General features: G+C 48.5%; 1 protein-coding gene across 1 annotated transcript; it reads right to left on the bottom strand.

Moving 5' to 3' along the window:
* Nucleotides 1–1,474: 1,474 nt before the first annotated feature.
* Nucleotides 1,475–26,499, bottom strand: LOC119000510 (uncharacterized). The gene is made up of 33 exons (XM_037065546.1): nt 26,438–26,499; nt 26,032–26,125; nt 25,613–25,830; nt 24,806–24,967; nt 24,436–24,618; nt 23,908–24,013; nt 23,517–23,612; nt 23,222–23,393; nt 22,946–23,108; nt 22,157–22,336; nt 21,091–21,265; nt 20,373–20,488; nt 19,764–19,889; nt 19,221–19,456; nt 18,941–19,062; nt 18,042–18,263; nt 17,398–17,733; nt 16,580–16,960; nt 15,354–15,524; nt 14,740–14,897; nt 13,223–13,363; nt 12,815–12,932; nt 12,420–12,592; nt 12,074–12,199; nt 11,746–11,938; nt 10,879–11,001; nt 9,815–9,874; nt 8,690–8,841; nt 7,911–7,997; nt 6,197–6,343; nt 5,570–5,767; nt 2,403–2,525; nt 1,475–1,542 (listed from the first exon to the last, which is right to left on the bottom strand). Exons 2-33 carry the CDS (start codon nt 26,105–26,107, stop codon nt 1,537–1,539), a joined length of 5,046 nt encoding a protein of 1,681 aa, XP_036921441.1. The 5' UTR covers nt 26,108–26,125; nt 26,438–26,499; the 3' UTR covers nt 1,475–1,536.

Raw genomic sequence — 26,499 nt, 5'->3', positions numbered from 1 at the left:
CTAAACAAAACAAACAAGCAAGCAAAATATGACCAAAGACACTGAAATAGGGAACAGGCTGACAGGGTCCAGAGGGGAGAGGGGAGAGAATCATAGGGGAAAGGGGGATGGACTTACATGAACAAGTATAAAGGCCACATGGACAATAACTAAGGGTGGGGGGTGGAAATGGGAGGGAGGTGGGGAGCATGGGGCGGGGGGTGGGCAGGGTTGGGAATATAAGATTGAAAGCTGTACTTAAACAAGAATTAAATAAAAAAATTATTTTTTTAAAAAAGTGCCAACATTTGAATCATAGGGGTGCCAGAAGGGGAAGAGCAATAAATGGAAAAGTTATTTGAACAAATAATAGAAAACTTTCCCAATCTGGCAAAGGAAACAGACTTCCAGAAAGTCCAGGAAACTCAGAGAGTTTCACGCAGAGGAGGAACACACAAAGGCACATCATAATCACATTACCCAAATTTAAAGAGGAGAGAATCTTAAAAGCAGCAAGAGAAAGGACAGTTATGTACAAAGGAGTCCCCATAAGATTGTCAGCTGATTTCTCAAAAGAAATCTTACACACAAGGAGAGGCTAGAAAGAAGTATTCAAAGTCATGAAAGGCAAGGACCTCCATCCAAGATTGCTCTATCCAGCAAAGCTATCATTTAGAATGGAAGGGCAGATAAAGTGCTTCCCAGATAAGGTCAAGTTAAGGGAGTGCATCATCACCAAGCCCTTATTATATGAAATGTTAAAGGGACTTATCTAAGAAAAAGAAGATAAAAAATATGAACAGTAAAGTGACAACAAACTCATAATTATTAACAACCACACCTAAAACAAAAACAAACTAAGCAAACAACTAGAACAGGAACAGAACCACAGAAATGGAGATCACATGGAGGGTTATCAACAGGGTAATGGGAGGAGGAGAGAGGGGGAAAAGGTACAGAGAATAAGTAGCACAGATGGTGAGTAGAAAATAGATGGGGAGGGTGAGAATAGTACGGGAAATGTAGAAGCCAAAGAACTTATATGTACGACACATAGACATAAACCAAAGGGGGGGAATGATGATAGAAGGTGGGGTGCAGGGCAGAGGGGAATAAAGGGGGGATGAGATAAGTGTAATAGCATAATCAATAAAATATATTTAAAAAACTGGCAAAATATTATTCCCTGTTATATATCACCCAATATTTTAATATACATTTATGTGATTTATACATGAATATTGCAGATATTTTTTAGAAGAGTTTATTTTTAGAGATAGGGGGAGGGGAGGAAAGAGAGGGAGAGAAACATTAATGTATGATTGCCTTTCACATGCCCCCTGCTGGGATCTGGCCTGCAACCCAGGCATGTGCCCTGACTGGGAATTGAACTGTGACCCTTTGGCTCTTTGGCCCATGCTCAATCCACTGAGCCATACCAGCCAGGGCAGTATCACAGATATTTAAAAAAAATTCTTTTATCAGCTTCATTGGATGTTGTATTGACATATTTAATGCCATTTAATCATGAAGACAGAAGTGAGATCACCATTTTTTCTAGATCTAAAAAATAAAACAAAAAGAGAACATGTGCAGTTATTTTTATATAAAGGCAATCCATAGAATGAAGAAAAATTGTTCCAGAATAAAGAATTTATATCAATTAAATAGGCAATGCAATAGAAAATGGGCAAAATATTTGAATAAGCATTTCTCAAAAGAGGCCGTTCAAATAATGCACAAATACATGAAAGATGATCAGTTTCACTGTCCACCAGGAGAGTGCAGATTAAAACTGCATCCCAGAAGAATGGGTAAAATAAAAAAAGATCAAAGACACTAAGTGCTAGTAAAGATGGAGAATGACCCGAACTCTCATTGATTGCTGGTAGCAGTATATATTTATATAACCACTTAGAAGTCTGATCTGTAGTATCTACTAAAGCTGAATTATCTCCAATATTTGTTGTTTTTTAAAATATATAACATTTTAAATGCTTATAATTAAATAACAACCTTTTATAAAACAGCAGTATATATTATTATGGTATAGAAGAAGAAACCCTGAATTAGAAGGCAGTGGGCCCAAGTTCTAACTACTTTTTGTCCTCTTGCATCTGGTTGAACTGGGCAAGTATGAGACTCAGTTTCTGCCCTCTGGGATTAATACTTTACCTGCCCGAGGGCAGAGGGGTAAACTAATTGCTTGGGTCCTTTCTAACTCTTAAATCTAGGACCCACCATCTGTCGGTATTGGTAAAGCTCTTAAAGTGCTGATGAGCTAACTTATTCATGCCACCATTTAGTTCCATCCTTTGCTCTGCTATGTTCAAGTATAAATACGGCTTTAAATACACAATAGCAAGTTTCAATGTATGTAGCTGAGTACAATCTCAATGCTGCAGCTCATTAGGGTACCTCACCTTATCCTTACCCCCAAATTGATCTCTTGGTTTTCTTGGGGTTTGTTGTTCTGCAGCAAGAATGCTTTTCAGGAAATGTTCCATATTGGTGAAGAGGAGAAGATCTTTGTTTTTCTTGATGTACTGTAGAGAGTGTAGAGGACAGTTAATACTTTTGCTCCTATTTGTTTTAAATATTTTTGGATCTTCTTAGCCAGAATGTGGACCTGATAGTACCATATGTGATTCTGCCTTTAAAATAAAACAAGACTTCTTTATAGGTAGTGGCTGGCAGAGGCCACCACCTAACTAACATTCCAGCTCCACAACTATTGCTGTCTTGGCAAGTTGTTTCTATACTTCTAAGCCTTAGTTTCCTCATCTGTAAGTTTTATATAAAAGTAATGCCTACCTTTTAAGGGCATGGGGAAGGTGAAATGAGATGATGGGTGTAAACCTCTTAGCAGAATCTCTGGCATGTGGCAAGTGTGTAATAAATGTTTGCTATTGTCTGCCTTGTAGTTAGCTCTGGTAGATTGGAATGTTCAAATATTTAGCATCAGGATCCATATAAATCTATTTATTCATTAACATAGTAAATATATCAAAACCCAACCATGAGCTAGGTACATGGGCTTAACATATTAGGAAACAGAACAAACATCTCTGCTCTTGTGGAGTTTACATTCTAGCAGAGAAAGAAAAGTAATAAGCAACAAGCATATGTAAGTAAATTATGTAGTATGTTAGCAAGTGATACAGAAAAAAGTAGAGCAGTGTAACGGAAAGTTGATGAACACAGGATAAAGGGGATTTGAGATTAAGATAGGCTTGTCAGAGGCGGCCTCGCTGAGAAGGTGAAGAAAGACATGAGGGAGGTAAGGGGGCCAGGCATTCTCGGCCTCAGCACTGTTGACATTTTGGGATGGGTAGTTTTTCTTGTTGTTGTTGTGGGGGCTATCCCTGGCACTGTGGCACTGTGCCAGGCCTCTGCCCGCTAGGTGACAGTAGCAGCTACCTCTCCAGAGTCAGAATGATCAAAATGTCTCCAGACATTTCCCAGTGTCCTGTGGGGGATAAGGACCACCACCTTAAAGGAAAGAGTGTTGCAGACAGAGGGAACCCTAAAGAGGGGAGGGAGGGTCCCTGGTGTGTCTGAAGAATAGCAAGGAGGAAAGTGTGGTTGTAGTTGAGTGAATGAGGGGAAGAGTAGTTGGTGAGGGGGTGGGAGACAAGGGGACTGGGCTCTTTCGGCTTTACTCTAAGTGAAATGGGAAGCCACAGCAGGATTTTGAGCAGATCCAATTTTCATTTTACAAGAATCACTCTGGCGACTGTGTTGAGAATAGCCTGGACAGGCAAGGTTGAAGAGACAAGGCTGGACTCAGGGAGACCAGTTAGTATTATAGTAATCCAGGCAGATGAAGGTGGATTGCACCAGGCTAGTAGCAGTGTTGGCAATGAGAGGTGTTCAGATTCTGCATATATTCTGAAGTTAGGGCAACAGGGCTTCCTGTTGGGTTGGTTGTAGGATGTATACAACAGAGAGAGACAGAGGTTTCAAGGAACACATTGGCCTGAAAAACCGGAAGAATAAAGTTGCTCTTAAGTGAGAAAATAACCAGAGGGGAGGAGGGAAGGGACAATGGGAAGAAGAGTTTTCAGGAACTGCTATAAAGGACACATGAACAAAACCAAGTGGGGGTGGAAGCAAGGGAGGGAGGTGGGTTTGGCTGGGGTGGGGGGTGAGTGGTAGGAGGTAAATGCAGACAAATGTAATTGAACAACAATAAAATAATTTAAAAAGGAGGTTTTGAGTAGAGCAGATTTAGAAATAAGATAGGTTTGGGGCATGTTGAGGTGGGGATACTTGTTAGACATCCACCTGCAGATGGCTAGTGAACATTTGGAAACAGGAGTTGAGCTAGAAGGTTGGGTTGGGGCTGGAGAGCCATCTACCTGTGGATGGGATTTAAAGCTGAAGGCTGGATAATATCCCCGAGAGGAATGAATATAGGCAGAGAAGAGAAAAGGCAGGACATAACCATGGCCCTCCAACAGTAAGAGGCCAGGGAGAAGAGGAGGGATCAGCAAAGAACACTGAAAAGGAACAGCCAGAGAGGTAGGAGGAAAACCAGAAGAGCACTGGTGAAGAAAATGTATTGGGAGAAAGTGATCAGATGCATCGAATGCTGTGTTAGATGAGGACAGAGAACTGGCCGTTCTCTGTGATTTGTGGGAGTTACGGTGCAACAGAACTCCCTCTAACAATGGGTTAGAGGTCACAATGGAGTGACCAGCATCACCATCACCATCAACCACAGAATGAATATCTGACTCAGCAACTAATGGAGAATTGGTTACAGACAAATGAACATGGAACATTTGCTTAGGAGTCAAGAGATCTAGAACCTAGATCCACCACTACAAACAGCTTCACTTTTGGGAAAATTGCTGAATCTCTCCTTTAGTCATGAAATGTTAACATACTAAAAATATGTATGTTACTTATTTCCCAGGATTTTGAACATACTAAAAATATATATGTTACTTATTTCCCAGGATTTCTGGTTGGATCAAATGAGACAATCTATGTAAAAGGGCCTTGAAATTTATAAATTTTTATATAAATAATAAATAAAAATATTTTTGTTTATAACTCAAGAATGAATTGAGCTTTACTGAAAGATAATACTTTCGAAATTATAGGTTTAAATTTTATATTTCATTTTTAATAGTTAAGCTTAGATATTTTTATAAAAGTATTTTAAATAATAGTATTAAGGATACTATTGTGTAGTTTGCATAGAAAACAGTAGACACAAAAACAGACACACTGTAATTTTGGGTAAATAGGTTATACTTGTGCATTTGAATTTAGTCTCTGAGTCTCCATGAGTTTTATAGGTTTACTAATAATGTGTTAGAGGGACATGAAGTTAAGTAACTGGAGCCACATTTGCAATCAATTCCTATGATTCAAAGGGCCAGGTACGCACCACCTTCCCTGTAGAATACAGAAGTTAAAAAATATTGTCAGATGTGGTTTGAGAAGCAGGCCGAGTGTCAAGGCAGTGTACTGCCTAGGGAGCCAGAAGTGTTTGAAAAGGTCGTGCACTGAGCCATTTACTCTACGATGAAGTCAGTTTTAATCAGGACCATGTGCTGTACAAGTGAAAGTTAGTTACCTCTTCTGATGACTCTGGCTCCAGGTGAGACTCATGCTTCCTTTCTATGAGTTTAGAAAGAAGATCTCTTTCTCTCTCAGAGATGGGCTGCTCTCCCAGCAGAATAGCACTGATGCTTTGGTTCAGCTCACTGTCTCGGGAAACTGCTGACATTTGCAGTGTGATAGAGAATGCTTCCCTGAAATAGGCCTTCAACCCCTGATCAAGGAGAAGGTGAGGGGGGCAGTTCAATACAACTTCTAGGCAATTGCTATTAAAGCTTAAAATAATAGTTGAAAGAAGAATGGGGCTTGAAATTTTTCATCTTGCCCTCACCATGGGTTACTATTGTCATTTGCAATTATGGGGAGGGTTACGTGATGGCAATGAAACAGCCACAGAAAGCTGTCCGCATAGGAAGACAACTTCTCTCCAGAATTCATTCAGAGTGGTGCATATCTTCTGTCATACACTGCCACAGGAAATTTGATCATGAAAATCCTTCTGGCTTGGCAGTAGGAATCAAAGGCCACCAATAGAACCCTGGTAGATTTGCAATGTTGCGAGCTTATAGCATTTATTGTCCTGGGAAACGGATCTGAGTCACAGAAAAAGAGGAGCAAAAAGCCCTGTGCATGTTATGAATACCTTGTAAAATGACCTCAGAAAGGCGGGATCGGAGTCTTGGTGGAAGTCCTCTGCAGAGATGTGGGCCAGGCAGTGAATCAACAGGAGAATGAAGCTTCCCACAGACGCCAAACACTCTCTCTTAACAAACAGTATGTTTTTATCATTCTAGTAGAGGAAGTACCCAAACACAGAGATATCCACATCAGGGAACATTTCCAGCGCCTCTATGTATTTCTAGTGTTATATAGTCTGAAATAACTTTTGAAATCATAAAGTAAGAAACTCCTGGGCTTAATGGTAATTCCTGAAGTAAATATTCAGAAGACAAAGGAAAAATTATTTTTAGCTCAACTCTCTGAATAAATCATTTTATCTATTATCTCCCAAATTTTCTTTTACTTAGTCCATCTTACAGAAAACAAACTATTGGAAATTCAGAGCAAAATTACTCAAATATCTGTTTGTTTTTTTAAAATCAAAGTCCTCTAGTCACTGCTTCCTTATGTAATGGTTCCCAGTGTGACTTCAGTGTGAGTAAGAGTCACATGGGAGTGATTCTATTCTTGGAGCCCATCCCAGAATTTCTGGTTTTGTGGGCTTTAGGTGGGGCCTGGGCATTTCCATTTTTACCCAGCTCCCCAAGTGGTTGATACAGGAGGCCTAGGGACCACAGTTTGAGGATCATTGTCTTGCAGGTTCTATTTGTCTTTCATGCCTTTATTGTGGTCAGGTTCCCCTAATGCATTTGAAATAAATCCCTCATTCATTCTCTTAAGAGACAGTAGGTTGCATCGAAAAGCCTTAGGTGATTTGGAGTCAAGACAGTCTGAGATCTGTCCCTGATCAGCTGTGGGTGACAGCAGACTGGTGGTTAAAAACTCATTTGAGTCAAATACACCTGGCCTTCAGTTTCAACTCTAGCTAACACTGTGGACAAGTTCTAGGCCTTAGTTTTCTAATTTGTAACATGTAGATAACAAGAGTACCCACCCCTGATGGTGACTTGCTATAAGTTGTGAGTGAGGTAATGCATGTAGGCACATGGCCAATTGCATGGCACACAACACTCAGTGAATCCCATCAGTACGATGGAATTAAAGTCTTGCCTACTTCAGAGACAGCTTTGAGGGTCACATGAAGTAGTGCCTGGAGAGCACCACAGATGAATAGGTTTCAATCTTACTAAGTCCCCTAACAACCTATTAATCAAATGTAAGCCATCTCCTAGTTCTCCAGCATTGATTAGCAGGTCCTCCTCTCACAATCCTCGTTTACCAATGTATTGTGTCATCCGTGTTTAAGGTCTGTATACACCAGCTAGGAGTTTCCACCAAGGCACCGCCAATCTACATCTTTGATTAACTACCAGGACAGGCACAATTTAGATCCCTTTATGTGGAAAGATGCTGATTATGCATGACTTCTGAAGTTGGAACCATGAATCTTATGGGAAACATGCATCTGGAACCACTGGCTTTGACGATTATAGAGATTCATTAACAGGCACAAAGCCATTAAGATTCCCTGGGCATAAGCCAGGACATATTCAATTCAGTGATTAGCAAAAGCTCTTAATGGTGACATTTATTATGCCTTAGCTAAAGGACTTATTACTAAGGGAGAATGCAATATGTCAAAACTTGAGAGAGAAAACGTTTTATAATTTTTTCTCTATCTTTACACTATACCCTAGAATTCCAAAACCCTGTATCTGGGACTCAATTTTCAGCACCTGATAGAAGAAGGAACCTTGGAAGGTATTGTCTGAGGGTTCCATGGCAGGAAGACAAGGAGCAATCTGCAGGGTGACTGCTGGAGTCTGAAAAGAATAAAAGACAGAAGAAACAAAAATAAAACCCATTGTTTTGTTAAAAAAGTCTCACGCAGTTCAGCTACATAATACCACCAAATTAATAGGAAGTAGATGCATTGAACATCGGTTTAAATTGTAACAGGTTAAGTCAATTAAGTATACACTATAGGAAAGTGCAAATAATATCTAACTATGTGTTAGATATGTATGCTAACTACAAGAATTAATTTACTACTTTTCTAAGTAGAGGTAGGCTAGAGCAATATCAGGGCTCTCAGACCACGATCCCTGGATTCTAACCTGGCTCTAACCTTTTGGTTGTGTGATCTTGGGTGGGTTTACTCAACCACTGTGTATCTTTCCCTCTCAACTTAAAAATGAGAAAAAATAATAGTATCAATATCTATGTCATGGATTTTTTTGTGACTATTAAAAGAATTATTTCATGCAAATCATTAGAACATTTTCTGGCATGTACGGAGTGCTTAATTTATTGTATTACTAATATCATTTGAGAGATTAGACTTTAGATTGGTAAAATAACTCCTATCTCCCTTAAAGGAGAGACTGGGAAATTCCCTGCTCTAGGTTCTTAATCCTGAGGAATATTCACCACCTCAAGCCCACCTTCCTGGTCACTCTAGCTCTCTTGGCCCTGATGGTGACTGCACCACAGAGAGGCCAGACACCACACTTACGTGGAGCTGGGGGCTGAGGAGGCGCAGGATGGAGAGGCCATACTGGTAAACCACAAACTCCCTGGCAGAAAGGTCTGTGGGTTGCACAGTTACCAGCTCTTCCTTTTCCATTATCTGAGGTTTTGGAAGATCTTGCAAAGGGACTTTTGGAGCTACAGAGAGTAAGAGAAACCAGCAATGATTTCACTGATTTCTATACAGTAATGATATACAATAAGGACCACAACACAGTTCAGCTTGGGAAAATTTCTATGTCCGTCCATCCCTCCATCCAACCACCCATCCATCATCCTGTGGTGTGTGTGCACTGCAGCTCAGGCTCTCCCGCCCATCTCCGTGGAAAAGTGGTTGAGTCTCGTTCAATAGGAACAGAGGAGCCAGAGCAACAGAATGAAAGTTCCAAAAAAATAGGAACAAATTTTCTCTAATTTCATAGGGTTGTTTGGGGTATTAAATGTATTATATTCAGAACTGTGTCTGATGCACAGCAAGTACTCAATAAATATTAGCTGTATTGGCAGTGTTCTCCACAAAATTGTCTCTAATGGGCCTTGGTCCTTCAAACAATTTTTGTTGTCATTTTGTTTTTGAAAGGACAATTACAAAAGGGGTGGGTAGCATGGCATGGGAAACAATGATGAAAGATGAGTCAGAAGACCTGAGTTTTGGTCTTGGTTCTGTAAGACCCTGGGGGAGTCACTTAAGTTCTTTGAACATCAGTTCTCTTATCTACTTAAAAATAAGTTAATAATCTTACACTGTCTTACAAGGCTTCTGAGAGTAAACAAGACAGCGTATTTATAATTGTTTTAAACATAATAAAGTCAATTAATTGTAAGACAAAGAAGCATGAAGTAGTGGTGGGAGCTCTCAAGGAGAGGCTATCTCTATGCCCATCCTCTTATCAGTTTCTCCCACAGGTTGACAGAATTAATTCTAAGATTAGTCATATTCTGGGGTCAGCAAACTGTTTCAGTAAAGGGTCAGAGAGTAATACGCTGGGCTGTGGCAGCCAAGAGGCAAAATCGGGGTTTTATTGTTCACTACCATCATGTGACCTCACCCTCCTATAAAACCTTCCCCTGCTTCTCTGATACACAGTGACCTGCCTTCCCGGGAACTCACCAGAATACAGGGCCTGCATCTCCTCTTTGGCACTGCCTTTGTAGTGTTGGACAATTTTTCCTGTGGGGAAGCAGGTTGGGAGCATGGGCTCTGGGGTAAGACTCCCTGGGATTGAATTCCAGCTGAACTCCTCATTAGCAATATAATTTTGACTACTTGCTTGAGTTATTCAGAAACTTCATTTTTCTTATCTATAAAATGTATCCAGGGTAATAGTATCCTGGGTAATAGTATCCTGGGTAATAGTATCCAGTTCACTGGGTTGTTGTAAAGATTAAATGTGCTAACATAGCCAAAGATTTAGAATAGCACATGGCATATTGTACAGCACTCCATAGAAATGTTATTCTTCTTTTGACTTTTTTTGCAATTATTTACAAGTATGAAACCATTTTTAGCTTGTGGGACATACAAAAAACTGATAGCAGTCTGGAGCTGACCTGTGGGTCATAGTTTGCTGGCATCTGGTCAAGTTCAAGGATGTCCATAGAGCCGTGTTTAGTAGTGGCCTGCATCATAGTCAACTGAAAGGAATGTACTTATTTTCTATTACTCCTCTTTTACTTGGGAGATGGGTGAGTTGGAATAGGATTGACTCCTCAGGGCAGGCCCGCCACATTCTGGTTTGGCTCACAGTTCCAAGGGGTGCTATTGGTAATGTGACTTGGGGTCCCATTTGGGGGACAAGATCTTCTCTCTCTTTGTCTTCTCTTTCTTTATCCCTGTGTCTTCACTTTTTTTTTTTTAACATTAATTCCTCATGACATGTGGCTAACTGGAATGGGATAAAATCCCAAAATTTAGATTTAGTGTTTAGTGGGGTCGTAAAGGGCCATTAGGAATTCCCTTTGGAGAATCAGTCAAATTATTATTACAGTGGACTTTGATTCCCACTTGTTATTCCTTATATGGAAAAGTCCCTTGGGAATCTTCGGGTGGGGTGGGGAGAACAGGATGATTGGCAAGGCAGGATTCTGGTGGTCCTAGTTTCTAGGGGTTACACCACTGACTACCTTCAGTGAGCCATGATACCTCCAAATGGGCTACCAGGAAAAGGCGGTTACCTAGTTTGTGATGCACTTGTCCTTGCAGTTCAGCTCCCTCCCTGTAGGCTTGGGGTCGGATGTCTGGTTTCTCAAGGATAGAGAAAGGGGGTAAGGCCAACATGATGTCAACCTTATCTGCATCTAAACAGAGGGGAAGAAAATAACTGTTTAAGTAAGGGCATAGAACTGTGGCCAAAGTCTAGAAGATCCAGACATGGCATCAGGTATGACAGACAGTCTCTGAGATGGCCCTCATGGTCTCCCCACGTGTATCCATTCCCCTGTGTAACCCCCCCACCTTGAGGGTGGGTTGGATCTGGTGGTTCATTTCTAATGAATAGAGTAAGGCAAGGGTGATGAGATCAGTATACAAGACTGTGGGTTCCTTTTTTTTCTTTTTCTTTTTCTCATTTGCTTGCTCTTAAGGAAGGCAACCGCCATGTTGTGAATTGCCCTATGAAGTCTGTGTGGCAAGGAACTGATGTCTCTGGCTAATAGCCAGTGAGGACTTGAGGTCTGCCAACAGCACAGGAGTGAACTTGGTCTCCCCAGTTAAACCTTGAGATGACTTTCAGCCCTGGCCAATCCCTTGATGTAGCCTGTATGAGACCCCGAGCCAGAGGCTCCCACTAAACTGCACCTAGATTCTTGAGCCACGGAAGCAGTGAGGTAATGAATATTTGTTGTTTTAAGCCACAGAATTTTGGATTAGTTTTTTATGCAGCAATGTATAACTAATGCATTGGGTTTCTCTATGTTCTTCCTAAAGAAATACCTTGGCCATGCTCTTATGGTTCCCAAAGCCCTAGTTGTAGTGTTAAAACTTACCAAAACATAACCAAGACTGGAAGCAGAAGGGCACGTGGGGCCAGCAAGCAGCCTTACCTGCTCCTGGCCCCCGGTCCTCCAACCCAAGGCCTTGGCCTTGAGCTCTCGCTATTGCTGCAGTGAGCCTCTTCAGGAATGGGATCAATAGTGAGCAGGCAGCTGCCTGGTCCCTGAGAGAAGTGGTGACTGATCCATAAAACCTGTTTCCAGGGTAATTCTCCAAACACACAGGGGCTCCTGAGGCAACAATCTAGGATGATACAGAAGAATCGAGTTCCGTGCTCATTTTGTACCCGTCCCATGTGGCTTCATTGGGAGCTTCCCTCTGAAACCCCCATCAGAGGTGGACATGCAGATCTCTTAGGCCATGTCCAGAGGTCGGTACCTGAGTATGTAAGAGCTGGAGGCGACTCAGCTCCCGTTGGTACTGCAACTGACCGAGGGCCCTATCGAGGAAGCTCTGTCTCTCCCTCACCACTGCCTGAAACTCATCAGAGAGATGCTGAACCACCTAGAACTCAGGAAACATATGCCCAAATTAGAATGGAGCTTCTTTCTCTTTCCTCCTGTACCCTTCCCAGCCCATCCACTGCATCTTGGGCCCACCGATCCCTGAGTATTACATCACCCTGAAGAGCCACCTCTGATGACGTGGGAAGATGTGGTCTTCCCACATGGGTTTTCTTTTTTTTTTTTCCACATGGGTTTTCTTGTTAGCCTCTGAGTCTCACCTTCCTGTGACGGTTCCAGACCTGTGGGCTCTGCTGTAGCCGTATCTCCTTCTCCTGGCCCTGCAGGTGGCCAACTGCTTGTGTGAGCTTTTCTGCTGCAGGACGTAAACTCTGCAGGACTTTCCATATACCCAGTGCCACCTGTGCCTCCTGTTCCCACTCCTCTCTGTCTACTGCAAGGGCAGAAAAAAGGGCTGCATGGTAGTGGCCACCTCTGGAGGTAGGGAGGAGAAGAAAAGGCAGTGGTTTGTCAGGGGAGCCTGCCGGCTCAGAGCCAGGGCGGGGCTGGGAGCCAGGGAAGTGAGCACATTCCCAGGGCAGGAGGCACTCCTCACTAGCACCCCTCCCAGAAGGTTTCTGCTTTGGCAATCTGGGCCCAGGGGATGCTTTTGCACCTTGGGATAGCAGGCCCCGCTCTGGGCCGTTGTGCATGCTCAGGGCTCTGGCTCTCCTCTGGGTTTCCTGCAGGCAGTGGGACTCCAGGGCCACACAGGTGTCCTCAGCAGCCCTCAGCTACATAGGACAGAAAGCACAGAAGACTGGGCCATGGAAGGGAAGGCAGGAACTCAGGGGTGGCTGGGTCATCTCATGTTGGCCCCTCCTTCCCTCCTCCATCTTGCTGAGACACTCAGGTGTGACTGAAATCTAAGGCCTGGAGCTGGGGAACCTTCGAACTTGTCTGTCCTGAGATGGGGTTCCATTTCTGTGGTCAGGGGAAAATGAGGGCTTCACATTTCCAAGGGAAAGGTATGCAGTCTGGCTGACAGGTGGGTGGGATCTGGGAGGTGGTGCTTCTGACTCACCTGCTGCCTGGCAGCTCTGCCCGGAGTGGAGAGGAGCTCGCCACTCAGGGCCGCCAAGTGGTCCACCAGCCGCATCTCTGCCTGCTCCTGGTGATGCCAGTACCGCTCCCGGGCCCTCAGCTCCCTCTCCAGGGTGTCCAGCTGCCACATTCAGTTTGTTTAGTGCTATAAGCTATTTCTCCTCACAACCCCATGTGGTCTGGCTGAAGATCCCCAAAGCTGCTAAAGATACAGGTGTCCCCCACCTCGGCCATCCATGACTAAGCTTGGTGAGGCAGTTGACTCATTTGTATGTAAAAAAATAATAATGATGCACCTTCTTCAAGCCCCCAGGCCTGCCCTCCTTCCTTCTGACACCTGGACTCCCCAGAGTCATCTGTCTGTCTGCTCTCTTCTCACCTTTTCCTTGAGGGGCCAGGGGAGCTGGGCACACGGCTGTGGGAAACTGTTCTCATCTCCTCACTGGACCCTTCATCTTCATCTGTGAAACTGAGTTGGGGCTAGAGTTGAACTTTCCTGGCTTCTAACGAGACCTTTTACAACATACCCTTCTTTGTTTCTGAAGCTGTAATTAGACTGAGAACATATGGGAGGACCCTCCATCGTTTTCAGTTCCTGGAGATGTGCTAAGGGCTGAATTACTGCAACAGCCTCCTGACGGGGCTTCCTGCTCCAGCCTGGCCCTGCTCCCATCATCCTCTGCACCACTGCCAGAGGGAACTTGCTAGAATCCTGATTATTCGTGCACTTATATAAGCATAGAAAGTCTGAGAGGAGGTGTGCCAGCCTGTTACTAGAGACGGCGTTTTCTGGGAGAGCGGGAGGAAAGGTGAGTGCTATCTGGCTCACCGGCATGATGTGGGATGTTGATGGCAGATGGGGTGAGGGATGGGGAGGAAGGAGCTTTTGCTTCTTCATTCACATACTTAAAAAATGTAGTATGATTGTGGAAAATTGATTTTCTTTTTGTATTTTTCCATATTTTCCAAATTTAAAGGTCTTAAAAACATTCATATCTGATCCTATCCCAGGTCCACTTAGAACCCTTCAATAGTTCCCATGGCTTGCACGAAGAGGCCTATCTCTTGGCCTCAGCCATACCCACAGGGTTGTTTCAGATTTGTTTCCTGCTTTCCTCATTGGCCTCACCTGCTGCCTTTGCCCCATACACCTTCCTCATTCTCCCAGAACATCTGTGGTCTCATTCCTGCCACCTTGGCATGTGCTGGTCCCTGGGGCCTTTCTCTGATGCCTTCTTTAAGTTTCAGCCCAAGTGTTCCCTCTTTAGGGGACCTTCCTTGAATTCTCCTCCATGGGATCTATTTCGATGGCCCTCATCTGCGCTCCCTTAATACTGCTGGAAACTGCGATCACAGAAAGAACCTATGGCCAGTCAGTTCCCCGGGGATAGGAGCCCCGCCTAGCTACCTTTCCATCTCAGCACCTAACGGTGCTGGAACACGGAAGACTCGTGATGTGCAGTTGCTAAGTGAGTAGAACAAACTTCTCCTACATACCAGCCCAGGGTCTCTCACGCCCCGAGGCAGGGCCTCCAGCACCTGGACGACGGGCACCACCACTCGGGTGGAGGGATCTGTGTGAGCTCCAATGACAGGACCAGGTTCCCCCGTCAAGGGGTCTATGGCTTGAGCCCCAATCGAGATTGGAACAAGACCTGTGGGATGCCAAGCCCGCCACTGGCTTCAGTAGCCAGTGATGGGGAAAGAAGGAAGGGGCAGTTACGGGAAGAGAGACGCGTGGCTGGGAGGGAGCTAAGGGAGCCCTCAGAGCTCCCTTTACCCTTTGAGGGCTCTGAGCTGGACTGAAGTGCTTCCTGGTGGCCACAGACCCTGAAGGTGGGACTGGCTGCTGAGTTTCAGCAGTGCTGGTATTTAAAAGGACCCAGTTTTCTCAGTGGAGGATGAATGACCTGGGATCCTGGATTCTGGAAGCTCTGGACACTTTTATTCGGGGTTGCAGCAGCCCTAGCAGAAGCATCAGAATAACCCCATTCCTTGGCTCAGGAGGGAAAGAATAGACTGGGTGTAGGCCTCCTGAGATACACTGGGTTTTCTCTCCCAGGAATAAGTCACATTCCTAGGGCTCCCAGAGGCCCCAGATTTCCTCCTACCTTTGCCAGTGGCATCTTCCATGGAACCTGCCAGGGGTGTGGCATCAGTAGCATTTCTATCACATTCCATGCCCAGGATGGGCACCATGAGCCCTGAGCCCTCGGGGTCTGGAATCTCCATCCCATACAGGACTGGGACCCACAGCTCTGTTCCAGGATAGCACATCGTTCCTGACACAGGGGCAGGGGCACAGGGAGGACAAGTTGAGGGTCAAGTACCGCATGGAGGGTCTGTCCAGGTTCAAAGGGCTACATCCCTGACTAGAGCACCTTCTCGCCACTATTGCAGTTGTTTCCTTTGGGGTCCAGCTTAGCAATTTAAGTTCAGAAGGGAGGAACTGAATAGCGTCAGCATTTGGGGGAAGCAGAGAACAATCTCTAGGCCACATTGAAAAGGTGAAAGAGAAGAGGACAGACATTTGTGAGCACTGCCCATGTGCCAAAGAGCCTGACCTAAGAACTCTATATAAACCATATTTTCTTTGGTCCCACATTCAACCTGTAAAGTATGTATTTTAATCTTCATTTTAAATATGGTAAAACAGGCAGAATGAGGTTTAGGAACTTGCCCAAGGTCAAAGAGTTCATAGATAGTGGGGCAGTTCTTCAAACTGATGTCAGTTCTGACCCAAAACTCTGGGTCTTTTTTGTTACACCCTGAACAGACGGAAGCATCTAGAAAGAGCTAGTGAAGTAAGCTCTGGGAAGGTGCCACTCCCACTTCCTGTCCCCAGCCTTCCTTGTGTTAGAGTGTGGGAGAGCCAGGGGAGTTGGGTGGGCTCCTTTCCTGAGTTTCCTAACGGGAAGCTGAAGGCTGCTGCAGGAGTAAAAGTGAGAAGAGAGTTGAGGACTCAGGAGACTCAGGCTTCAGGCCTGGCGGAGGGACCGTGGCAACTCACTGACTCCCTGAAGTTCAGATTCCCCAACATAAAATGGGTACCTGTTATGGTTTGGGGAGCCTATGGAATAAGAGAATATGCACTTTACAAACATAAAGTGTAAGATCCAACACTGGCAAGGGATTAAGTGACAGGGATACAGCCAAGTATTCCTGGGGTCAGGGGGTGGAGTCACTGAATTCCTTCTCTCTTCCCCTGTGTGGGCTACTGGTATGCAGGGCTGCAGTCCTGTCTTTGAGCTTATAGGCTGGGGGTCACTGAAGCACCAGGTCATTCTGGGCCTGGGACTTCAGGGCCTGTCAGCGTTTGGCCCAGGTCAACACGTACCTATTTTGCCGCCACTGGCCTCGATGCCATGCGCTGTCTCCAGCTGTCTCTCCAGTCTCCGAGCCTGCTGCAGGACATGGTGCAGGCTCAAGGCCAGTGCCTGTCTCATGTCCTTGATGGCAGCCTCCAGAAGCCCCTGCGCCCTCGACACTGGCCTCTGCTGGAACTGCTGGAGCACTGCAATCACTTGCCTCTGGGCCACCAGCACATTGGCGTCTAGCAGGGCCTGTGGCCCTCCCACATGGGGCACTGTCTGGCCTTCCTGTTGGGAAGCCCCCTGAAGCCGGACTGTTCTCCCGCTCAGTGGCTCCACAAAGTTGTCGCCAGGCAGCATGAGGTCTCCCGAGGCATCTCGTAGCCCTCCCAGTGCCAGCACCTGACCTGAAAGTGGGGACCCGAGAGGTAGAGGTGGGAAGGGGATGCAACAGAGTGGCAGGCAGGAGGGAGACCCAGGGTCTGTGGGCAGAGTGAGTAACAGAGGAGACAGAGAGCAGAGGGACAGTACACGGTGGTCACAGGAGGAGAAAGGATGCCCCCTCTTGGTTGAAATGATCAAATTACTTCTACAGCAGAACTGGCTCACTTCTCTTTTTCCTCCTTGGGGCACTGTACCTGAGATGAGGAAGGGGTGAGGGGAGCAGGGAAGGTGAGGGAGGGTGGGGATAAGAGGCAGACAGAGGATGGTGGGTGGAAAGATGGGGCCAGGGGTGGAGTTTGCAGCCTGGACCAGAAAACCAGGGAGCCGCAAGGGGGAGATTGGAGAGCCAGGCCAGGCAGGGAGGAGAGGTAGGAGGACAGCATCGAGGGCTGCCGGAGACCTGTGTTTTCATCCAGCCCGACTCCCAGGATTGGCGCGATGCCTCCTGTGACTGGATCCTCCATAGGGCCCCCCAGCTCTAGAGGGGCCAAGGTCTTGGTGAGGGGATTGCGGTATGTGCCCCCAAGAGTGAGCCACTGCCTTGTTTGGGGGTGAAGAGTCACAGCCAGCACAGGCACCTCGATGCCGGTAATGGGGTCTGCCATGACAGCTCCAAGCTGTGAGGTCCTTCTTGGCTGCAGGACAGGCAGACAGGTGGCTGGAGGGGAGCCTGTGGCAGGACAGGTGGGATAGGGCACATAGGGGAGGATGGGAGCTTCTGATGTTCGGATGCCACCTGGACAAGGAGACAGGGAGATGTTGATACCCTTGACGTGCTGGCCTTTCCCCTTTCCCCTGCAGAGCAGGGACAGAGTAGCTTTGGGCGTTTGCTTTCTCCATCTAGCTACTCCCCAGAACATGGTACCCTCTGCAGCAAGAATGTTACAGTGAAGAAGGGGGAGAAGGCGTTTGTTGCACTGTTGGGCACCAAGCTCCACTGTGCAAGGAGAGAGCCCTGCTTCCTGTGCTGTGCCCCTAGGGGGCCCCAGAGGGCCCCAGTGAGCCCTGGGCGTGGCTGGGGCTATTAAGTGGTCAGGGTCTTACCGGAACTGAAGTCAGTGGTGGGCACCAGAGTAGCTGCCGACAGATCGTATCCCAGATTCCCAGCCTCAGGCAGCACCCGCCCAGTGTCGGGGTGGATGAAGTAGCCAGAGGGTATGGACCCTCTGTGGCCACTGGCTGGTAGCATTGAGCACTTGGGGCCAGGGACCTTCAACTTGGTGATGGGATTCACACTGATGTCATCAGCATCCCCTTCAAGGCTTGCTGAAGGTTCGGGAAAGCAAAGACCTGCTCAACATCACGCACCCCCCCCCCCCCAACCACACACACACATTCTGACGCCAGTGAAGCAGGCCAGAGCTTGGATGGTGACTGGGAGGAGTTGGCAAGAAGCCCACCACAGTCCCCATAACAGGTGCTTCTGAAGGCAGGACTCCACATTCGAAACATGACACTTGATACCATATTGCAGGCGGGCAGCTGCTGGAAAAGCCCTGGGAGACGGTGGTGTTGGATGTGACTGGGGAACTCCCTGCACTCAGCACGCACACAGGGTGCTCCAGGGGGTCCTTCTCCCACTCTCCCTTTCCAGGCAAGTTCAGCATTTCCAGATGTGGCCTTTTGCATTAACCCATCAAGCTTTTACTCTCAGTGTTACTTGTATGTAAAGCTATAATTTGTGCAATGTGTGACGGTTTGACTTGTTTCCTTCTCTGTTCCTCCCATTTCCGAGGCTCCCTCTTCTGTGACACAGACACTCGCCTAGAGCACTGCACAGGAAGCCCCTCCCAGTCTTGGGGGTTTCCACTTTGTTTTGTCCTCCTCCTCCCTTCCTCTTCTGCAGTGTCCTGGGTGTAGAACTCGAGCTTTTGCAGGGCTCATCGCCCAGAATGCACCGACAGGTTTCCTGGGGCCCCTGGCTGAGGCTGAGCGGGGCTCACCTGGCTGCAGCAGCTCCGCCCCTGTGCCTGTGCCCAGGACACCCCAGGCCTTCATGCGGTGGCCCTCCTGCAGCAGGGCCCAGGACAGGTGGCTCAGCACAGCGTCCAGCTGAGAGGTTTCCCTGCAGTGACATGGAGGAGGACTCATCAGGGGGAGGGATGATTCCCGATGGGCAAAGTGCACTTTGCTGTGGTCAGTTCCAGGACCCCGTGAAACCACACTCTTTCCTCCCCTGCGGCATATCTCCCTAAATCTGACTCAGATTCATCGGGTACACACCCTTCTGGGTTCTGCTCAGCCTGGGAGGACTTCGCAGGCCAGGAGTCTGTCTGTGCCTTCAGCAGCCGCTGAGCCGCCATCACTGCTGAGCAGAAAGAGGCCCACTGCTCCTGCCTGGCATGAAGGTCTTGGCGAAGGAGCTCCAGTTGGTGACTAAGGCTTGCTGCATACACGCCAGCCAGGTGCCGCCTTCGCCTGGCCTCCTCCTCCGCAGCCCTGGCCGCTGCTTCAGCAGCCTGGGGTCAGAGACAACCCTGCAGGCTTCCCCGCAGGGGCTACACCCACCAGCGACAGCAGCCTCCAGGACTGGACACCCAGCCTCTGTTGGGAGCTCCAGAGCATTCTGGGCAGGCATAGGGGCAGTGGCAAAGGGGGAGAGAAATCCCTAGGGGTAGGTGTGGGAGTGGGGCTAAAAACCCTGGGGTCTGGGAGCTGGAACTGAGGGGAGAGGCGCTCAGGAGAAAGGCCTGGGCCTCAGTTAGGGCGGGGGAGAGTCGCATTTGGGCCCAGGGACTCGTTGGGATGGTGTGAACACAGCCCGACCTGTTGATGTTTCTTCTCTGGGCTCCCCAGAGGCTGGTCAGTGGAGACCGGGGTGCCATGCGCAGCATTCCACAGCTGCCGGAGAGAGCGGGCTTCGTTCACAAGTTTGAGGCAGAGGAGTTTGAGCTGTGAGAGAGGCAGGAGTAGCTAGTGGACATTTGAAGCCTCCACTTTCAAGGCCTTGATTGCAGCGCCCCCTGCTGCCAGTCTGTGGAAGGACTCCAGGGGACAAAACGCAGGAGACACTTGGGAGGAATGGCTGAAGAAGACCAGCTGAGAGGCAGGTCCTGGGTGGTTCCAGTTTATACATTCTGCCTGGGGAATCCTTGGCCCAGTTGCTATACTTGGACTTGTCTACCACCTACTGCCTGAATCTGCTCACTCAGTTGAGCTACTGAGGACCAGGAAGTGGGGCTCTGAGAAGAGATTCCAGGGACGGCACTGATCTAAGACCCTAGGTCTCATAAACTCCATCTTAAATTTAGTCTGAAATCTACCCCCCCAAATACTCTCCTTTTTTCTAATTCATTTAGGCTCCATGTCCCATGACCAACTCTCCCAGAGGCGAATATTTCCAGTCCTGCTTGCTCCTCAAGCTCCTCCACTTACCTCTTCCTTGGTCTGGCCGAGTCTGGCCGTCACTGACAGAGACTGCCTGAGCAGGATCTCATAGAAGGTTTCTGTGTCAAACCACTCCAGGTCCACCTGGTCCTCGGCCTCCCAGCCTAGGCAGGGTTAGGAAGCAGGATTATTTTCCTGAAATGCAAATATGAACTTCCCTACAGATCCGCAATGGTCTAGACACAGTCTGGCTACTGTAAATGTGGTCCTTGGATGAGCAGCTTTGGCTTTGTTGAGGAACTTGTAAGCAGTGCAAAATTCCAGGCCCCATCGCAACCCTATTGCAACAGAAGATCCCTAGGTAATTCACAATCGCTCTGAAGCTTGGGACAAACAAATGAAATCTAGTGCTGGTATCTGAGGACTGTGCTTTGAGTTGCAAGGGTAGAAGGTGAAACACCTCAGCAAGACGTGCAATGTATTCTACAATTCATTCCTTTAGGTGGTACCGGTCATTTCCTAACTTGGTTACTTTGTACTTGGTTACATTACTTTTCTTTTGGAAAGTTTGTATGTAGATGTCTCTTTCCCTGTGACACTGTGCATTTCTAGAATCAGGCAGTGTCTGGCTCATTCATTTTTTGAGCAAATGAATGATTAGAGAGGAATGAAACAATAAGTAGCCTAGGAAGATGAACAAAGGGAGCAGAAGCTGGCTTTGGATTTGGGGGCCCCTCTGAGATTCTAGCCCAAGCCTGTCACTCACCGTGACCTCCCTCAACCCTGGGAGTATCAGAGTCTTGGTGTGATCCGCCTCTCCTCACTGATATCACGCCAGTTCTTGGAGAAGTGTAGGCATGCAGGTTGTATCCTTGCTGATGCTTCCTGAAGGTGGGTTGGGGAGTGGCCTTTCGGGCCCAGCTCAGGCTGTGACACTGAATCTACAGGACACATAGTGGGGCAATGGGAAGGAAAGGGGGGAGTGAGGGAGAAGCATCTGTTTAGAAGACTCTGAGAGGAGGAGGAGCCCCGCTCAGCTGTGGTTGGGGAGTGAGTGCCTCATCTTCTCTTGCTCGGCCCATTCTAACAGCTGATGTATCTTTTTGTGGCTTCCTCCTCTCTAATTCATCTCGGTCTTCCACTTTATCACTAAAGTAAAAATAAAAGTCTTAACAGGGTTTCTGCCTTACCCAAAATTCTAATGGATCCCCAATGCCTACAGGATAAAGTCCCAGCTTCTTAGAGGGCCCATAAGACCTTCCACCATTTGGTCTCTCCCCCAGTTCCAACCCATTCCTATCCTTGCACCCTAAACTGCATTCTCGAGGGGCCATGCTTGGTTCCCTATGCAGGTAAATGCCATGTGCCATGTCGTGCTTCTGTGCCTTTGCTCATAATACTCCCTTTCTCTTCCCCACCCCTCCTCCCAAGTGCAGTACCCCCCCACCGCCCACTCACCGATGCCTTTGTTAGTACAGGGACTGCATTCTTATATTCTCATTTCCAATCCTCCTTCAGGGATCACCTCTTCCAGAAAGTCTGTCCTGACTCCCCAGGGAGAACAGTCAACTCCCTCCTTTGTGCAGCTGGGTCACTCTGGACACATTTTCAGCACAGCTCTACAGCACTCGCTGACATTTATTTGTTTCCTTGTCTATATTCTCCCTACTTAACTCTGCTCACTGGAAGCCTAAGGCTATACCTTTGTCACTTTGGCATCTTAGCAACTATTATAATGCCTACTGCAGAAGGAGACAAAAGACCCACTTACATGGGACTGGAGAGGTGGCCTGATGTCGTGGTTAAGATGTCCCGTGTGCAGCTTTACTCACCAACAGAAGCCCGCAGAGTCCTAAGAGCAGGACAATCTCTCCCAGGACTCCTGGCCACTCTGACCTCTTCAGGGGGCCAGGGATCCTGGCGATGCCAGTTTGGATGAGATACCTGGGAGTCGTGGAGGCAAAGGGCCCTTCTCCGAAGCACTGGCCCCCTGGTGGGAGGGTGCGGACATACTGTGTGGAGAGAAATCTGTTCAGGCTTTGTCCCCACAGGGACTGGCTATGGGATGGAGTGGGAACCCAGGCTTGTCAACACTAACTGAATAGTCCAGATTTTTGTGCAAACCTGGGGGGAACAGGAGGTGTGTTTTACCTGGGAAATGACTTCATGTCAGATAACTGTCTGGGGAGCTGTCTGCACATTCCCAGGCTAGGTTAGCACAGCCTCTTAGAAGCTGTGGTAAAAAGCTGAGATGCTAAATTTTACACGTGACCTGGATCAGTGGTGGCATCATAAGCAGGTCCCATGGGGTTTGGGATCTGTGCCTTCGAGATGAAAGAGGGTGGGGCTGGGGAAATGAGGCAGAAGGCTGTGAGAGACGACAGACGTTCTGATGTCCTTAGCTACACACCTTTTTTTAACCTCAGGCTTTTCCCCACCTCATACATCACAGGGGCTGCTGTGGAGCTGTCCCTAGGCACCTCCAGAATTATCTGTTGGGGTTGAAACTCAGGGGGCACTCAGGCCCTCTCCCTCCCTGGAGATCTGCCTGGGATGGTTATGAGACAGCATTTTTTTAAACAGAGAAGAGATAGTGGGATCATGTCTTGAATGAAGCAAACCATTTTCCGATGCCGGTTGCTGCTCAGACGAAAGATGTAGACCCCGGGCTGCTGGAACTGCTGAAGGAAGAAGAAGGGGCTTTGGTCGTGGAGTGGGGCCTCCTCAGCCAGCGCTCGGAAGCGCCCCCAGTCAAACTCTGCCAGCGTGTTATAGAAGTGGCCCCTGGGGGTAGAGAAAGGCGGGGAGTGCACTGTCTCCTGGGGGTGGCCACAGGCACAGGAACGTTTCCCCTCCAAGGCCTTGATGGTGTCAGGCCATGTCCTCTGGACACTCACAGGTCATACTCAGGGTAATGCTCCCGGGTCACCAGGAAGGCCAGTGTATCATTGATTTGGAGGCACACGGTGGGGTTTGGGATGCCTGGATCAGGGGGTGACAGGTCCCCAAGGTGTGTGGAGTTGAGGCTTGGTGACCAAGGGCGGGTCAGATGTCCTTTCCTTGACTTTCCTGCACAAATTCAGAACGTGAGGAGGAGCAGCCACACTCTTCAGATGAACGTGCGCTGGGAGCTGGGGCAGGTGGAGGGGGGAGAGGAAGGCGAGAGGTGTCCTCGGGGTTGGGGGTGCTCACCTGCCTCCTGGCCTGGGAACCTGGACTCCCTCAGGGGCAGGCCAAGGGCAAGGAGCAGTTCACAACCTGGTCTGGTCAGGCCCAGGAAGCCAGTCCCTAGAACACAACAGGGCTCTCCTGCACCTGCAGGACCCTGGGAGAGAGTTTTCTGGTCCCTGGATACGACTGACACTGTCCATCTCTGATCTGCACGCGGAGGGATTCCACTTTCTTACCCTGAGGGGCCAGAATCCACATGCACTTCCTGGGGAGCCCTGCGGGGGGAGGCAATGCCATGCCCCCCAGCTTCTGCTTGCAGGGGCAACACTGACACTGGGCATAGACAAGCCTTGCCTAAGTGTGGCCTCCAGCCATGGCCTTCCTGAGGCCTCTCTCAGTCCAGCTCTCTTACCATCCATCCTGACCACATACAGAGGGACAGGCTTCTGCCTGTGGTCCAAGTGGCAGGGGTGGCCCACCGCACGTGGGGAGGAAGGCTTTTCCAGAAGGTAAAATTCCTGGGAACAAGGAGGTCAGGGAGGTGAGGAGGGCACAGAGCTTCCTTGAGCTCTGTCTGAGTATCCTTTTGGAGCAAGGTGGTAGGGGGAATAGGTCTAAGAGCCCCACAGGACAGGGGCAACCTGGAGTCATGATGCTGGGTGCATCTCTTGCTCGTGTGGGAAGGTTTCCATGACAGTCCCCTCTTTGATGAACACAATGACTTCTATAAGGAGTTCTATGGGATGCCATTAAATCGACAAAGGGGCTGTTTCTCTGGTACCTGAGAGTGTGCCAGTGATGTGGTCAGTGAGCAGCCCCTGGACCCTGTGCACAAGCAATCACTCATGCTCCCCTTAGGAAGCAGAGGCTGAAGGGGCTAGGTCTGCCCTCTCGGCAGTGGCCCAGCTCAGCGTGGGGTGGGACCCAGGGCACACCGTACCTGGCTGTTGGCGTCTTCAGTGGTGGAAATCTGTGGGATGCCCTCAGAGCAGCTGAGCTGTAGGACATGTCTCTGCCCCTCTGAGCACAGGGGGCCACACGCTCCACTTGAGTGTTGTCCCCAGCACAGACAAAGCCCCAGGCCTGGGTCGTAGCCACGGGCATCTCCCGGTGTGGCACACACCTGCACAAAGACTCTAGCTTCTTGGGGACGCCTCCCTTAGGGAAGTTCCCCAGTTCTCCCAGCTTCAGAAGGTAGCGCACAGATCTCCATGTTTCCAGAGAGGGGTTAGTGGACCAAGTTCAGTGGTTAGGAGGTTGGGCATGCGAACAGGTGGCAGAGGGCCCAGAGGGCAAGGGGTGTAATATACCTCATGGGCGCAGTGGTCATTCCACTGATCCTTGGTCAAACATAGCCCCTCTTGGTTCCAGGTGGCTCCATCTTTGCAGCTCTTGTATTCCCACCTGACACAGCCTCTCGGCTCTCCAGCATCTCGATGGCCCGGAAGGCAGGGGCACTGCCCATCACTGGGCTGGGGGTTAGAGTGGGAGGAAATGCAGTTTCAGGTTGGTTGCACTGAAACACACACGACCCTCAGCTGTGACCCTGCCTGAGATGGGCCAGAAGATAAGGGGAGCGGAGTGAGGGATCCACAGGACCGAACAGCAGTCAGGCCCCAGGGGAAAGTCCCTGGCACATGCTGGTTAGGGGCCACTGCAGTCAGGGAGACTTGGGAATTACAGGGAAGGAAGAATTCACAGTCGTATTGTTTGTTGGCTTACAGGAAAAGTTTCAGTTGGAAGGGGTCGGGCTAGCATGTGTTTTAGGAGTCGTCCTGGAGGAGAACAGCAAGAGTCTGCCCTTTCCTCTGAGTCGTGTCGCCAGATTTAGCAAATACAAATACAAGGTATCCAGTTAAATTGAATTTCAGTAAATCATTTCTTAATATACGTATGTCCTATTCAATATTGGAGACATACTATAAGCTTATCCATAATTTATCTGAAATTCAAGTTTAACTTGGCACGCCCTATTTTAAATGGCAAGCTTATCCTCAAATCCCTCGGAAACCTGAGCCTATCCCGCTCGGGTTAAACCTGAGCTGAGCCTGACTAGAGACAAAAGCAGTTTTGGAAATGCAGCCTGTCCTTGGGTCCCACTGCCAGAGAGGACACACCTGGAACACGCGGCCAGGCCCTGGGCAGATGCACGTGTCCTTGCCTTCTTCTGGCTGGGTGGCCTCGGAGCCGCAGGGGAAACAGGCATCCTGGCCAGGCCAGGGGTTGAAGAATCCTCGAGGGCAGCGGTGGCAGAAGGAGGTGTTGTGGGGACTCATTCTGGAGAGGAAAGTTCCAGGGGGACAGGAAGCAGGTAACGGGCCAGGACAGAGTCCACCTGTGGTGTGACAGTCCACAGTCATTAAGGCGAATGTAAGCTCCCGGGAGCTGTGGGTCCCGAGGTCATTTCCCCATGAGACCTAAGTGGATCCCTGACCGCTCTCCTCCCCGACGGGGGCTTTCTGACCAGCCCAGGAGCCTCCGCACTCCTCCACTTCACCCCCAGCCCCTTCAGAGCAAACCCAGCCCCAGCCCCTACCTTCTGCACACCCCGGGTGGTCCGGCTCCTTTTCCCTACAGGGCGTCTTATCCCCACAGTTCTGTGCCTTCTCCATGCTCAGGCATACGGAGCGCTGGAAGGCAAAGCAGAAGAGAGCTACCCGGGCCAGTGTCCCAGAGGGGAAGAGCCTCACCTTTCGGACAGAGACAACAGCGGAAGGGAGAGAGGCAGACATGAGGGTGGGGGGAGGACAGGCACCAAGGAAGGCCTTTGGGTTCTTCTGGGGTCCAGATGGAGAGAGACAAGAGCAGAAGGCAAAGACACAGTGCCAGAGCAACCAGCACCAGGACAGGACGAAATCAGGACAGGAGAGACGCAGAGAGCTCTGGGCCTGGGATCTGTGCGTAGAGAGAAATGCCCAGGCAGGCCAGCCTCTGCCACTCACAGGAGCTCCAGGAAACAATGAATATTTCACGAAGATGAAATCTGAGACATGGGTCCTCTGGG

The sequence above is a fragment of the Sturnira hondurensis genome, unplaced genomic scaffold, assembly GCF_014824575.4.
Source record: "Sturnira hondurensis isolate 20B ecotype Veracruz unplaced genomic scaffold, ASM1482457v3 Scaffold0015793, whole genome shotgun sequence".
Classification (NCBI taxonomy): domain Eukaryota; kingdom Metazoa; phylum Chordata; class Mammalia; order Chiroptera; family Phyllostomidae; genus Sturnira; species Sturnira hondurensis.
This window is presented reverse-complemented; position numbering and strand designations above follow the sequence as displayed.

Excerpts from the sequence above, each read along its gene's own strand:
- LOC119000510 (XM_037065546.1), bottom strand. The coding sequence starts at position 26,107 with ATGGAGAAGGCACAGAACTGTGGGGATAAGACGCCCTGTAGGGAAAAG. Across the intron at positions 24,014-24,435 it reads CTGAAGACGCCAACAGCCAG|GAATTTTACCTTCTGGAAAA; the intron begins GTACGGTGTGCC and ends CCTTGTTCCCAG. Across the intron at positions 11,939-12,073 it reads TCCAGCTCTTACATACTCAG|ATTGTTGCCTCAGGAGCCCC; the intron begins GTACCGACCTCT and ends GTATCATCCTAG.